Source organism: Danio rerio, chromosome 15 (assembly GCF_052040795.2).
Source record: "Danio rerio strain M-AB ecotype USA chromosome 15, GRCz13ab, whole genome shotgun sequence".
Taxonomy (NCBI): Eukaryota; Metazoa; Chordata; class Actinopteri; order Cypriniformes; family Danionidae; genus Danio; species Danio rerio.
In genome coordinates, this window is record NC_141035.1 from 18,724,148 (window position 1) to 18,740,201 (window position 16,054).

Here is a 16,054-nt window from a genome sequence, read left to right on the forward strand (position 1 = left end):
AAGTATAATGTGTATTCATTGTATATTTTATATCTCAGACACATCTCACATCTTCACAGTTTTATTGCAGCACTTTCAGTTTGTATTCAGACTGTCAATAGTTTCACTGTTGTCCATAATGAAGCCTAACATACAGAAATACCATACCAGATACTGTGATAAACTTGTAATCCAAGCTGTTATTCGTCACCGAAGCACAGGCTTTATTAAAGCTTTAGATGATGAAGTTTGATTGCAGAAGCGTATAGCACAAATCCTTAAGACTCAAGAAACCCCTTACCCCACATGATGGACATTTTTCAGAACATGTAATAAAAAAATGTATGTCTAAATCTGAAATTATCTTGACTAACTATATATGTAACATGCATATATCATCTATAATTTTCAAGCATGAACGTGGGGTGACAGTTAAAGGGTTAAGTACAGTAAGTAGTAAGGATTGATATTACACAGCAAACTGTACATTTATTAATAATCTTGTCAGTATAATTAGCAACAGACATTTATGCTTTACAATGTTTTTAAGACAAGCAAAGGACGCCACCACCTGGAGAACACCATCATGTGCTGTATCATATCAACATTTAGATGCTTTATGAGTTTTATATGCAAGTGGCAGTGACATCCGCTATGTTTCAGCTAATGTTGGAGTATGGAAATCAGGGGCAAATTCAATATGCGTAGCTGGAAAGATAATGGGAAAGACCAGTAGCTCCACTGCTGTCACCACAAACCGTGTACTTCCCTTGAGATGCCAGACTGTTGATCTGAGGAGAAAAATGAACACACTGAGAAGCTATTCGAAAGATAATAACACATCTATCTATCTCATAGTGGATGTTCTGAAGTGTACTCAATCAATTGCAGCCTGATCTCACGAGAAAACGTAAGTATTTTACGTTTTGCCAGTTTAGTGGCTAATTCGTACGAATTCGTACGAGTTCAGTCGTACGAAATGGTACGATTTTAAAAAGGAGGCGTGGCACCTGACCCCACCTCTAACCCCAACCGTCATTGGGGGATAAGCAAATCGTACTAAATTGTACGAATTAGATCGTACGAATTCATACGAATTAGCCACTAAATGAAAAAGTTACGAATTGCCGTGAGATTGTGTTGATCAATCTCACAATGCAATTCAATAATTATTGTTAAAGTATAAATGAAATCAAAACTAACCATATGATTTTGTTTGCTCACACATTGCTCGTTTTGTGATGAACAATTCATCTGTGCATGTCATTAAGAAATAAAAAGTTTGCCCTTGTAATCTAAAATTAAAATATGGAAATGCACTTCCTGTTTATTTTTTCAGTTAAATTCTCAGATTATTGCTGCGTCCCAATCTGCATACTATCCGTCCTAAATAGTATTTGAAAATAGAATTAGTATGTCCCAAACCATAGTATGATGAAAAGAGTATGCCAGAAGTTCCCTGATGGTTTGCTATTTCCGGTAAAAAATTTAAGTGTAGAAGCCTAGAAGCGTCCATACTCTAACCGCTGATATTGCCCACAATACATTGCGCTTTGGACGCAAATTCGATTAGAACTACAAACGCATGTGAAAAATGTAAATAAACTACAAACATGATGGACACGCGAGACCAACCGTCAAGTAGAGAGGCTTCGGTAAAGGTGTTTGAATGACTGTTAGTCAATATCGAGCCCACTGGAAAATAGTTCAATCACATTATCTGTGTTATATTTCTGCAACAACAATACTAAACTTATATAATGAAGTGTTTGGACGTCTGAATGCTGAATTATCCAAAGACCTGAGGAGATTTCTCTGCATGAAATACTCATGAATGGGAGATTAACCTACTGCTGCTTCTCCAATAAGGTAGGAATTTAAATATGACAGAAATGCGGATAGTGTGTGGATGATTGACAGGGGGCATAACTAAGCAACACAACGATCTGTTAAAGAGAGGGTAGTATGTCCCAAAGCTTGCATACTCTTCTGTTGCACACTCAAAAGTATAAACTTTTCCTTCACAAAAACAGTACATACTTTTAGGGCGTAGTATAAGTAAGCGAATGGGGACACAGTTTATGTCTTTTTAAGGTCTTGGGTAGGGTTAGCATACTTTACCATGCCCTTCCAACTGACAGTTTTGACAAAAATAGAAATGGTGAGGAGGAGGTGTCTGTTGTCTGGTGTATGTTGTAGTAACTCTCCCGAAATCCTTTTCCCAATCTTTCTAAATGAAATGCCTTCTACATCCAATCAGCTCGCAGTAGAAAAAACAAGCCACGGCCACTGTTTAATCATTCAATATTCCATTTCTCTAGGAACTGCGTAACAATATGAAAAAAAAACCTGTCACAACTTCTAGTTCATGCTGACTTTAACTTCAGGCCACAGCTGTATCCCTTCTAAACTATTCGGAAGGGCTCATCCCCATGCCCTAAACCCTTTCGAGTGTTCCTCTGAAGAAATTAATAGCATAGATGAGCCCTTCCACACTGAACACAGTGTGCAACCCCAAACAGTTTCCCTAGACAAAGGATCATGACCTCAAGTATCCATCAGTTGTATCCTTCAAAATACTTCATTCCAAAGGGCCCTTCGAAGTTGAGCCATTTGTTTTTGAAGGACACTTTAAAATGGTGTCCATGATTTTGTTCACTCCAAATTGTCCTTCACTGGGCGCATTGTCACATTTGGAACACACCGACAACCACAACTCAGCAGCTAAAAAATACTCATAATGCAGCGTGTGAGTTCTCGGCAAGTACATTTCCGCATCTGACTACAATATGGCATCCCTAATAGAATCCTATATGTTAGTTTCTAAATGAAACATAATTTAATTAAAGTTTGTATACATGAGAGAAAAAATTATTTGTTTCATTAGACAGCTCACTAAGTGTTAAATAACTATCATGAGGATTGACCAAGATTTAAAATCCAATCTGTCTTTGAGGATTTATCAGTCAATAAAGCAAGTGGACTATATACTAATATAGTGGACTAATGTAGGGAATAGTGTATGATGGTATAGGAGGCAATTTCGGATATAGGAAGAGATTTGTATTACACAAACTTGTTCATGTGAAGCCTGTCTTAGGCCCCGTTTACACTAGTGCGTTTTAGTTTGAAAACGCATAAGTTTTGCTACGGTTACGCCATCCGTCCACACTACGCCGGAGTTCTCGAGCGCCGAAAACGGAGCTTTTTGAAAACGCTGGAAAGGCCGTTTTCATTCTAAAACGCTGCTGCTCCGTCTCAGTGTGGATGGGGAAAGACGGAGACATCTGAAAACGGAGGCGGGGCTGCAAACGTTCGCCTATCTGATTGGGGCTTTTCCTGAATATTAAGTAGCCCACACACAGTTCAGTCTCGCATCCTCTTATTGTAAGTTAAGACTTCGCAAGTTTGATCAAGGCTGCAGTCTCCCCCTTCTCAGTTTGATATGGAAAACATACCGAGGACACGCGTAAATCTTCAAAGGGAACAGTGTACTTTATAACTTCATTCACATCACCTTGGCTACGTTGTTTCACTTTCTCAACAAAAAAATGTAAACATGATTAAAGGAACTACCTATTTTCTTTTAATATTGACAACTAAACAGACAGCAGAAATGTTGAAGCGTCGTGCTGCATTTATGAGCGTCATCTCCACTGTGTGGATATTTATAACTACACGGAGCCGATAACAACTGCCTCCTTTCAATTTCAGTGAAAATACGAAACACACCCTCTCTTTTGCTGAATATCAGTTTTAATAATCGACAATTATAAAAGTATATAAACATACAATAAGTTTATACATTGTAGGAAATAAAGGCAAGCGATCAGTCAATGTACCTGGATTAATCATTAACTTATCTTTGCACTTAACCAAAACATGTTACCCGTGAACAAGTAACTTAATAGATTCCAATGACCAGGGAATATGTCGTTAGATAAAGACAACAACATGAATGAAATATCACGTTTAGCAAATATAGTGAGATTAGATCCAGCGGGAGATGCGTGATGAGCAGTCCGACAAGCAGAGCTCTCATCTGGGTAGAATGCTGGAGCGCTTGCCCGAGAGAGTGTGTGTGGTCACGTGATGTGCGTTTTCAGCGTTTTGGTGTGGACGGAGAGCAGTTCAGAAACGCTGGGTAAAACGCGAGTGTGGACGCGGATCGTTTTCATTCTACAACGCCGTTTTAAAACTAAAACGCACTAGTGTAAACGGGGCCTTAGCCAGTCACAAAGTGGCTTTTGTTCTTTTTCACTGTTTACTGCCATTGAGGCAGTGTTAGCATTAACTGTTTTCCTATTTATACTAATCGTTTCAGGCTTGCCATTAGTAGTAGACTAATAGTTACTAGCTATATCTGAAATTTCCAGGCAGGTTGGAGCTAAACTTTTTGGGACACTGGCTTTCTGGGGTTGAGTTTGATGATCTATGCTCCATTTTTTTGTGTGCTGCTCCACCAATAAATAAATAGAAAGATCATGCTCTGACCCTGTAACACTTTTTATTCTATTTTCTGATCTTTAAAAGTATCCCTTTATAACTATCCCTTTATCTGTTTGTGACTAGATTTGTTTGGCTTGCCTCTGCTCGTTTGATGAACTCCTCAGTTGCGGCGGCCTCATTCTCTCTCTGTCCACGCCAGGTCTTCAGAGCCGAGGCCTGAAGAGCTCGGCCGAATGAGAAGGTAAGAGCCCAGGGCTTCACCAGTCGGCAGTTATTGATAGCGCTCAGGTTAATAGAGGCCTCCTCCTCACTTTGACCTCCCGAGAGAAAGGTCACCCCTGGAAGATCACAAAAATCTGTCATTACACAATGGCCAGACTCCATTTGACACCAGGTTTACATTTTTAATATATTCTCACCTGTGACAGCAGGTGGGACGGTGCGCCGCAGAGCAGTGACTGTTGCCATGGCAACCTCCTCAGCACTGTATTTGGTAGGACAGCCATGTCCGGGGGTCACCATGTTGGGCTTGAGCAGTGTGCCTTCCAGATACACGTGATGATCAAACATGGCTTTGTAGACCACTGCGAGAACCTGATTCATAACGCATATAATGCATATAAAGCATATAATGATTCATCTGAAGGACTGTTCATTTTCTTCCAAAACTTGTTGTTGTCATCTTAAATGTTGTTTTGAATCCCACCAACATTCACTGTATAAACAAACAATGCACCACTGAAAGAAGTAAAGTCATACAAGTCTTAAAACAAGGTAACTAGGGGGCTGTTGAATGCTTGATTCTGATTGGTTCTAGGACGTTAAATTATTCATCTCAAAGACACACAGCTAGTGTTCCAGACAGTTTTGACTGCAGTACAGTTGCACTAGGCTGAATGATTTTGGTTATTTCACTGCCTACAACAGATGAAAATACAATAAAAATTGTAGCTGCAAGCAGCAATTATCGGGGCCAAGCAGCCACATCCTTTTAATTTTGGACCAAGGGTTGAGAAGTTATAGGGGGAAAAAAAGCTTTTTTTTGTATATCCGGACCAGTCCGGGCAGTGTGCCAAAATGCTGCAACTCACTTCAGACCATGGTTGTGATAACACACACAGAGTTAAAAGGTCACGAAACACCGAAAAACATTTTTTGAGCTGTTGACAGTCATATATGTGTCCCACGCTTCTAAAAACACTGTTAGGACACATATATTTCACAAAAAAGTGAAAATTGGTTGTTTTTGTGTTATTTCGAGCAAATTCGTTCTTCTGGTTTGAAACAAATTTTTGCAGCTGTGTCACACCGATTAGATCATTGCGTGTATTCCAGCATGTAGATTGGCTGTCTGTACCTGGGAGAACCTCTGAGTGTGCTGTATTCATTCATGAGAAAGACTTGGCTCAAACCAATCAGCGCGTTCTATTGTGTATGCGGTGCAACTTCACTAATATGCATGACATCCTCAAAGACTGTTTGTACCTGTACAGTGTTCAGACGACAGAGAGACGCAATGTTGTGTTGCCAAAACAAGAAAAGAAGAATTGTTTGGAGATACGGTTTGTCAGTGTGGCTTTTATAAATTTGCTGCAAGGAAGGTTTTTGTTTTCATTTTGCTGCTATGAGAGCGCAGCTGGACTCACGTGTGGATTACAGTGCACGCGACAAGCGACAAAAATATGTCTAAGGAACATTTTTACCCTAGAGCTTTTCTCATTTGGAAATGGTGAAATCCGGAATTGCCGCTCGTCTCCTTTTAATAAAGATGCAGCTCTAGGTGGTGTTGGTTGTCCTGTCTCTACAGATTTGGTAAGTGAGCGATCAGTGGTCTTTGTTTGTTCATTCAGATGGCAATGTTAGTTCGTATCGTTAGCAGTACTGTTTTTAGTGTTTAAAGAGACTTTAGTCAAAATGATTTCTAAGTTACTAAAGTTTACAGTACGTTAATATCACTACAATATTATGGACTGAAAGATCTGTTGTAAATGCGACTCTCTGAGTATAAACATATAAACACCGCAATCAAACTATTACCGTCGTGTAGGATTTTCGCCGCATTTTGTGACAGGAATAACACATAGCTTTCTGACGCTACCTACCGAGTGCATCTAAGTTACAGAGAAATGCGAAGGTTTTTTTTTCGCTCATTCGACGTGCGATATCACACATTGCATTAAATATACACTTCCAGCAGAAAATCAGCGTGTGCCCAAACCAAAACTCCATTTTTAAATTTTTATGCAAATTTTTATGCACCTTCCCTCTTTCCTTCCTCTGACATTTCCCACTGAACAGAGCTGGAAAAGCCCACTTTCCTGATTTTTTCCAAACTATACGCGTGAAAACACTCTGCTGAAACGGTTTCGTGGCCTTTTAAGTGTGAATACGTCAATGCTTTACGCAGATAACACCTTAAGTCAATTTTCGCAAGCTCTACATTAAATTTGTTTGCAGGTTAATCAAAAACAGTCTAATCAACTCAAATTCAATACATTTTGGTAAGCATGGTTTGTAGATCGTGTGATTCAGTTTTGGTGAAAATCGGACAAATGGCCTAGGACAAGTTTGTTCAAATAGGTTTTACAAAAAATTCTAAATAGTGAAAAAAATTTCATGACGGAAAATGATGTTATACGGTGCGTTTGAATCGGCTTGAACCAAGGAATTAGAGGGAAAAAGAATTTTGATTGTGAAAACTGTAGTATTAGCTCAGTTGAATTATTCAAAACTGCCTTTCATCAAAATTCCTTACATATTGGCTGATTGGAGTGAACTATACATTTAATAACTAAAGTATAAAACGTAAACACTAACCCTCTCTGTGACAAACTGGCAGCGCTTCAAATTATGGTCTCCATCAGGTAAGATCTCAGGTTCCACGATGGGGACGATCCCATGCTGGAAGAACATGAGAGAGCGCAACCAAATGATTCTCACCATATTCCAATTTGATGACATTAGCTTCTCTGATGTTTTACCTGCTGACAAATACTAGCATAGCGAGCAAGGACTTTAGCGTTTTCCGTAATGCACAGGTTTGACGGGGTAGTCTCGCTGATTTTCATCACACAGCGCCACTTGGCAAAGTCAGCTCCATCCTTTTTATACTGAGCACAGCGTTCTGAGAGCCCGTCCAGACCTATGGAGACAGTAGAGATCCGATTATAGTATGTTAAAATTTTAGGTATCATTATGTTTTAGGGTCATACTGAGCATCACTGGAATGAGTTAAATATTCTAATAATTCATTAATTGGATTAAATGAATAGCTTTTCTGTGCATTCCTCCAGTTCCGACCATTTTGGTATAGTAACATGGGTTTGATTATCAGCTTAATTCTTTTATTTTATTTTTTTACATTTTTAATTAATATCTGTGCTACTACTATTAACCATGAAATCTGCTGTTCAAACCAACCTGCTAACACATTTATAATTAGTGTTGTCATGCTACTGGAATTCAATACCAATCGGTACTGGGGTTTTAAAAACATTAATTTCCCGCTAACATTTGAACGCTTTTGAGTGCATTCCTGAACAGCGCTAATTTGCCATTGTGTTCACATGCTCAACAGAAATGACTGTGATTGGTATGAAGGTAATCAGTTCACTGAACTCACAGCTGTTCACCAAGTGTAACAACAGATAGAGGGACACTGCAGCGTTTTAAAGCAACAAAGATCAGCTGGTCTTTTTGTAAGCTAACATAAGAGCAATCCTCTGATGAATCGACTAATCTTCGCGCCTTTAAAATGCTCCAGTGTTCCTATAGGTACGTTCGACTTCATGCAGCGCTGCACAGATCGATCGAAATCTGTCTTAAAGCGGTGCATGCTGGTTAGAAATTCTGTCCGGATTGATGTTGCGCCGACACCACGTGACTGTCACATGTGGCATCAAAGTACTGCGACAGGGCGAGTTCACTGCATGACAACAACCACGTGTGTTTCGGGTTTATTATTGGAAAACTTCAGATTCACAAATTTTAAAACAAACAATTAACTTTTCATACTCTCCCTCATGTACACATCATGCTTATTAAAGACTACTAATATTTTACTGCAGTAATCATGTTTTGTTAAATAATCTGGTTATAAAGGCTAGACTGTTTGCACAGGTTTATTTTCGACCTTTTTTATACAGACTATTTACTACATTCAGCTCCATGAATGATTTAAATGATATATTTTAGAAAATAACCTAAATATTAACTCAAATAAGTCTTACAGACTTGTAATGAAATAATTATCATCATTGATCCTGACACCCCTAAAGGTTTCTTAACAAATTAAGTTATTAGATAGTTAAAAGAACTATTTTATTAAATAATTATAAAAAAAAATTGGATTGTAAAATATATATATATTTTATTTCCTGTCTAGCCATTTAGCCTTTACCTGATCTTTCTGGGAAGCTTCTTAAAGTGTAGCTCACTTAAATTAGGAAAGTCCTTTTGTTCAATCTTTTTGGATTAAAGTGCTTTTTTGAAAATGCCTTCGGTATCCATAATAATCTTAATCACTTATCCAGACCTAATCAAAACACCTTGTTTTGGGTATTTCATACCATTTTATATCTATAAAGGTAAATAAATGTAAACCTCTTTTTAGCATATTCAAACAAAAAGTATTAGCCTAAAAAGTTATGTTTAAACTTCTAGAATTTGTGCTTATTGCTTTGTATTTAATCGGCCTGTTTGTTTTTATGTTTATATTACCCTCTAGTTTCCCCTTATTTCTCTCGTGCATTTGTAATATATTTAATTCATGATTCCCTTATTGTTTAAAAATGAACTAGTTAGACTGTATTCTGTTTTATTTGTAAATCTTTTGTTGTATATATATATATATATATATATATATATATATATATATATATATATATATATATATATATATATATATATATATATATATACTGATACATTTAGACAGCACCTTTTCAAACCAAAATCCAAAAGATTTTGAAAAGCAGCATTTTGGGGGGCTTTAAAAATGCACACATTAACTTTCAAAATGCATATATTAGAAAATGTGATCTTATTTACTTACTGATTTGTTCAGCCTAATAGACATGTAATTGACTACCAGAACAACAGCAGTGAACAACAGGACCATATGTGCCCAGTTATGTAGTGTTTCTTTACATCATCTTTACCTGGCCTGGCATGACCAATACAGCATTTTCAGTCATTTGTGTGGATCCACGTGAACAAATTGTTTAAAAAATTTATTGATTTTTAAAAAATGCAGTGGAAAACTTTCTGTTTTTAGCACATTATTGTGATTTCAATGTACACTAATATTACACACCTTAAAAATGACTGAATATGTAACCAAGGACTTAATGTGAAACTGTCCGCTAAACAAACACTTCAACACTGAAATTGAATAAATGAGCATATATTTAGATACAGAGAAAGAACATCATCGTTATACCTTGTGTAGTGGTCTCTCCATTAGTCCCTGGCAAGGGCACTACACCTTTGTCAACCTGTTAAGAGAGGTCACAACATTTTTAATCCAGCATCTTGCCGAAAAAAAAGAGCAAAAATTGTACTTTTTTGTTTCTCCTAAATATATCAATAGCTGCTTGTTTTCTTTCTTAAGTAGCTACAGTATATGTCACTTAGTGTTTGAAAAAAAAAAATTTTGGGGTGAATGATCCCTTTAAAGAGATAAATATGTACTTTATTTATCTCTAAACAGTGTATAGTATCACTTTAGTACAGTGTTTCTCAACCATGTTCCTGGAGAACCATCAACTCTGCACATTTTCCATGTCTCCTTAACCAAACACAACTGATTCAGATCTTCAGCTCATTTGCAGAGACTGAAAGACCTGTAATGAGTGTGACAGAGAAAGGAGACATCTGAAACATTCAGTGCTTGTGGTCCTCCAGGAACATGGTTGAGAAACACTGCCCTAGTACATTTTAAATTTGCAGTGAGGATGTTTAAACTGCACTTGTATTTTACAGCATGTGTACTTAATGTGTGCTGACAGTGTACCTCCCAAAGATAAATAGACTTTTACAGAAAGTACTTGGTTATACAAGGTAACTACATGAAGCTTATTTATAAACTGATTTCGAGAGGATCGTGTGCTTATGATTGCTTGCGGCTGGTTTCACATTATCCAATTCATAATTCGCCAATCAGACGATTCCTAAGCTACAATAAATTCCCCAATTTCGACATCACAGCCATCCTTGTTTTGAAGAATCCCCTTTTCCACCCCTACTCCTCATCCTTTCCTAGATGGGTGGCACGGTGGCCCAGTGGTTAGCACTGTTGCCTCACAGAAAGAACATCACTTGTTCTAGTTCTTACCAAGCCAGCCGTTGTTTCTGAGTTTACATGTTCTCTCCGTGCTCACATGGGTTTCCCCTGGGTTTTCCGGTTTTCTCCCACCGTCCAAAAATTTAAGCTAATTGACTAATACAAGTCTGCACCATAGACATGCTCCTAGTAGTTATCTCTTAAGAGCAATCACTATCTGTTCATTAGCTATGACAGCAAGGGAGTTCTTGAGATCTACCTGACCTCAAACTCCCCTCTCGCCTTGTAAACAAGAGGGAGCCCTGGGCTCGAGGATCTTATGGAACAGCATGCCAAACAAGCTTTATAATCAATCATTAGCTAAGTGTGAACTCTTGAAATAGCTTAAGTGTAGAATCAGAGGTAGCTATTGTGATAATATCAAATTATTACTCAATTTATTTAATAAATATTTTAAGTACATCGAATCTACATGTGAAACTATATTGCTACCAAAAAAATCTGTCCCACTTTATATGAAGGGGCCTTAACCACTAGGTATTTATATAAAAAAATAAGTACAATGTACTTACTATACTGCATAACATCTGGTGCTCTTGAGGTGGGATACTGGTAAGGTTAAAGACAGGTCTGTGGTATGGGCAGGTTTAAGGCTGGGTTAAGTTAAGGGATGCGCCAACAGTGTAATTATGAATGTAATAAAAAAAAATTACAGATGAAGATGCAGATCTTTTTTAAAAATAGAAGTACAATGTACAAACTTGTATGCACATAATAAGCAGTGTTGGGGGTAATGCATTACAAGTAACAGGAGTTATGTAATAATATTACTTTTCTAAGTAACGAGTAAAGTAACGCATTACTTTTTAAAAAATAAGTAATAATATTTGAGTTACTTTTTAAAAAAATGTAACGCAAGTTACTTTTTTGTTTAATTAATTAGCTTTTAAAAAGTAAATTGCTGAATTAAAATGGGCGAAGCAGTGGCGCAGTAGGAAGTGCTGTCGCCTTGCTGCAAGAAGGTCGCTGGTTCGAGCCTCGGCTAAGTTGGCATTTCTGTGTGGAGTTTGCATGTTCTCCCTGCGTTTGCGTGGGTTTCCTCCGGGTGCTCCGGTTTCCCCCACAGTCCAAAGACATGCGGTACAGGTCAATTGGGTAGGCTAAATTGTCCGTAGTGTGTGTGGATGTTTTCCAGAGATGGGTTGCTGCTGGAAGGGCATCTGCTGCGTAAAAAACTTGCTAAATAAGTTGGCGGTTCATTCCACTGTGGTGACCCTGGATTAATAAAGGGACTAAACTGACAAGAAAATGAATTAATTAAAATTGAGATGAGAGAATGCGTTCATTATTTTGAACACATGGAAGAAAATAAATTACATTTGAAAATGGTTAGTTCTTCACTATCAAGACAAAAAGCATGAAAGCGTCAAACATTTTGCTTTAGACTTTCATTAATCTGTATATACGGCATGTAGAGCTCTTGGGTCAGGACGTTTTGAGAAGATAACATTATTTTACATTATTTAGTTTTTCCTTACACTCTTCTTGACCCAATATACCAGGGGTCACCAATCCTGGTCCTGGAGGGCCGGTGTCCCTGCAGGGTTTAGCTCCAACCTTGCCTTAACACACCTGCCTGGATGTTTCAAGTATACCAAGTAAGACCTTGATTAGCTTGTTCAGGTGTGTTTAATTAGGGTTGGAGCTAAAATCTGTAGGCCCTCCAGGAACAAGTTTGGTGACCACTGGAATATACCATCAAAATATATATATATTTTTTTTTTCTCAAATGACTGATGACTGGATATTATGGGTTTAATGTAACTGCGAAATGTTGCTATAGCCACACTGTAAAAAATATGTAGCTCACTTAATTTTTTTAGGTTGAACCACTTTGAAGTCATTATAACTTGCATCAATCAAGCTGACTAAAAACATCAAGTTTAAAATTTGTTTAATTTAAAGTACGTCGAAACATGATCAACTTTGTTTGGATGTATAAATTATGATTTTTAATGTTTTATTTTGAGGCTGATCTGGCTCAGCGAGACATTATACCTTGATCCCAATAGTAATACCCTTATCCTTGATCATCTTGACAAACGGGATGCCATCATCCGAGTTCTGATAGAGTGTTTCATGGAAGAAGATGACTCCGCCGATGCAGTTATCAATACGGTCATCAGCGGTGAAGAGCACCTGACGGAATAGACGGCGATTTTCTTCATTGTTCTCCACCCCGATCTGGTTCAGGCGCTTCCCCATGCTGCCTGTTTCAACACACACAGAGCCAGAGTCAGATCTCAAGCTTGATTAAGTGCAAAGTGTGAACTAACGGGACGAGCATTGACCTATAGACTCGTCTGCAGCCAGGATGCCTTTCCCTGGAGACACGATGCGCAGGGCTATCTCATGAAGCTCCTTCTTTTGCTCCGTGGTGAGTGGAGGAAACTGATGGGTCATCCTGGACTCTGACACAACCTGAGGACAGTACAGATGAGGCCCTGTTTACAATCAATACAAATAATCACATCAAGAAGGTCGCTGGTTTGGGTCCCGGCTGGGCCAGTTGGCATTTCTGTGTGGAGTTTGCACGTTCTCCCTGTGTTGTTGTGGGTTTCCTACAGGTGCTTCGGTTTACCCCCACAGTCCAAATAATAAACTAAATTGGCCGTAGTGAATGAGTGTGTATGGATGTATCCCAGTGATGAGTTGCAGCTGGAATGTCATCTGCTGTGTAAAACATATGCTGGATAAGTTGGCGGTTCATTCCGCTGTGGCGACCCTTGATGATTAAAGGGACTGAGCCAAAGAAAAATGAATGAATGCTTGTCCACTTTCAATCAATTCTAGAGGATGTCACGAATTAGATGCTTCTCAAAACTACAGTAATCAACATTTGAAGTGGATCACAAATATGTCTTGTCCTAAAACAAGAACATTCGATACACGTTGATTTAAGACAATTTTGATAAAAGGCTTTGACTACTGTATATTGTACATAACTGATAAGAAAAGCTAAAAAGAAGGCATTATTAAAACAAATAATGGGGCGACACAGTGGCTCATTGTTTAGCTCTGTTGCCTCACAGCAAGAAGGTCGCTGGTTTGAGTCCTGATAAGATGGTATTTCTGTGTGGAGTTTGCATGTTCTCATGGGTTTCCTCAGGGTGCTCCAGTTTCCCCCACAGTCCAAAGACATGCAGTATAGGTGAACTGAATAAACTAAATTGGTCGTAGTGTATGGATGTTTCCCAGTACTGGGTTGCAGCTGGAAGGGCCGTAAAACATGCAGGATAAGGCTCACTCTAGGTACAGTTGCCTCGTCACGGGCCAAAGCACGCTTGTCCCCCCTCCCGTCTCCCCCGACGGCCCACACTCACACCACAATCGGGCCTGGGCACGCTTACGTCATCGATGCTGCGGTGCTGTTCAGTGAGAAGTGCTGTCACTCACTCAGCAGCACAGTGGAGATTTCTCTAGTTATATCGTTTCAGTCGGTTTGATATGCAGTGACATGCCATCAAATATTTCGCCAAACAGTCCTTAGGGATGCGGTGACACGCAGTCAGATATTTCGCCCACTTTTGGCGCTTATAAACAATCATAAAGCCCTCGTGCTGCAGGAATGAGGAGGTCTGCTGAAGCTGCGCAGCTGTCTTGCAGTGAGGGGTTTGCGTATTTAATAAGCTACGGCAGAACAGTAAAAATTATTAATAAATCCATATGAAACAGTCCCTTAAAAAAGTCACGTCTCGCTTTCAGTTTCGGGCTTCAGTTTCAGTGTTTTGCACTCACACTACAAACATACCGTGCCAAAGCCCAAGTGAACCGCGCTCAGGCACACCTCTTCCAACCGGGCCAGGGCCAGCCAAGTGAACCGTGCTTGAGCCCGATTCAGCGCACTCACACTTCTCAAACGATCCGGGAAATGGGCCTGGGCACGGTACGGATGACATAGTGTGAGTACGCCCTCAGTTGATGGTTCATTCTGCTGTGGCGATTCCCTGATGAATAAAGAGACTAAGCCGAAGAAAAATTAATTAAAAATAATAATAATAATAACAACAACGAATGTGGGAAAGTTGCTTTAGTGTTATTCACTGTGTATAATGAAGAGGAAACTGATTTCATTATGATGTTCATTATATTAAAAGGTTTGTACAAGATCTTTACAGCGGCCATCCTTAAAGTCATTTTCTGTTAGAATTAGTAGTTTACAGTGTTCTGTATTGATTTTTGAATGCAACAATCTGTTTAGCCTTTTCATACAGTGTAGACACCTTTTCTTTTTAGTAAAATTGTGGTTTTTGTGCCTTTTAATGTTCTACTTTAGTCTCAGTGTTTGAGCATTTAATGTTTATAACCATTTAACATTTATAACCTTCCTTCGTTGTGAAGTTTTTACTTTTAAATGAAACATGAAACTAAACAAAATTTCAAAAAATTACAATCAAACAAAATTATGGCTTAAAGACATGAAAACTCTACTCATTATTACTGAAATGCCAAACATTCACATTCACAGAAGTTTAAAAAAGATATTTTCTCGCAAATTTAGCAACTGAAGCATATAGACACACTGTTAACAAGCGTTTCACCTTCATAAATTACTTTGTGAATAACTCATTTATGGATAATAGTTGAATAATACTTTCTTTTCTGGCAAATAAGATGGCAAATTACTATATATTTAAGGCTTCTAAACTTGAAACCCTTTCAAACCATCAGCAGAATTGAAACAACTCAACATCTCTGTACACTGTAAAACCTAACCATGGAAATCACTAAATGAAATAAGTTAGTTTAATTTATAATTCAGATCTATGCCAACTCAAAAACTGATTATATTACGCAGAACTCAAACTGAATGAATTATGAATGAATTAATTGTATTTTTGTGTTATCTTTAATGCTAGAAGCAATACCAAACTATTTGAGTAGCTATCAAGTTGTTTAGACTTTATTCATTCTTTTAACTGATCTCATACTGATTTGATAACTAAACTTAAAATGTTTAAGTTATTAATACTCTAATTGTTTGACAATTTCAACACAAAGAATTTATGTGTATTTGAAGTTTACAATACTTAAATCATTTTGTTTCAAACTAAAAGGTATGCCGCAATTGGTTTCCTCAAAGAGTTTGGGTTAACTTATCAGGGTTTACAGTGTAGTAAAACTAATATCTACACTGTAAAACCCAACAGTCAACATCAAATGAAATGAGTGTAGTTAACTCAAAATTGACTGAAAGTTAAATTCTACTCAATCGAAAATAGTTTTGAACTCAGTGTTGATGGTAATGAGTTAATTAAATACCTTATTACTTCAACCTAAATG

At 38.0% G+C, this 16,054-nt stretch overlaps 1 protein-coding gene across 3 annotated transcripts in view; it reads right to left on the reverse strand.

Annotated features, from left to right (window-relative positions):
- aldoca (aldolase, fructose-bisphosphate C, a) overlaps window positions 1-16,054 on the reverse strand; it is a 16,581-nt gene continuing 527 nt past the window's right edge. The window contains 9 exon segments of one of the 3 annotated variants that reach the window (NM_001442152.1): window positions 1-770; window positions 4,567-4,766; window positions 4,848-5,022; window positions 7,246-7,329; window positions 7,410-7,570; window positions 9,869-9,923; window positions 12,770-12,981; window positions 13,063-13,192; window positions 14,523-14,734. In NM_001442152.1, coding sequence (NP_001429081.1) covers window positions 675-770; window positions 4,567-4,766; window positions 4,848-5,022; window positions 7,246-7,329; window positions 7,410-7,570; window positions 9,869-9,923; window positions 12,770-12,981; window positions 13,063-13,174 — 1,095 coding nt within the window. In that variant the 5' untranslated portion in view covers window positions 13,175-13,192; window positions 14,523-14,734 and the 3' untranslated portion in view covers window positions 1-674. 3 annotated transcript variants of the gene reach the window in all.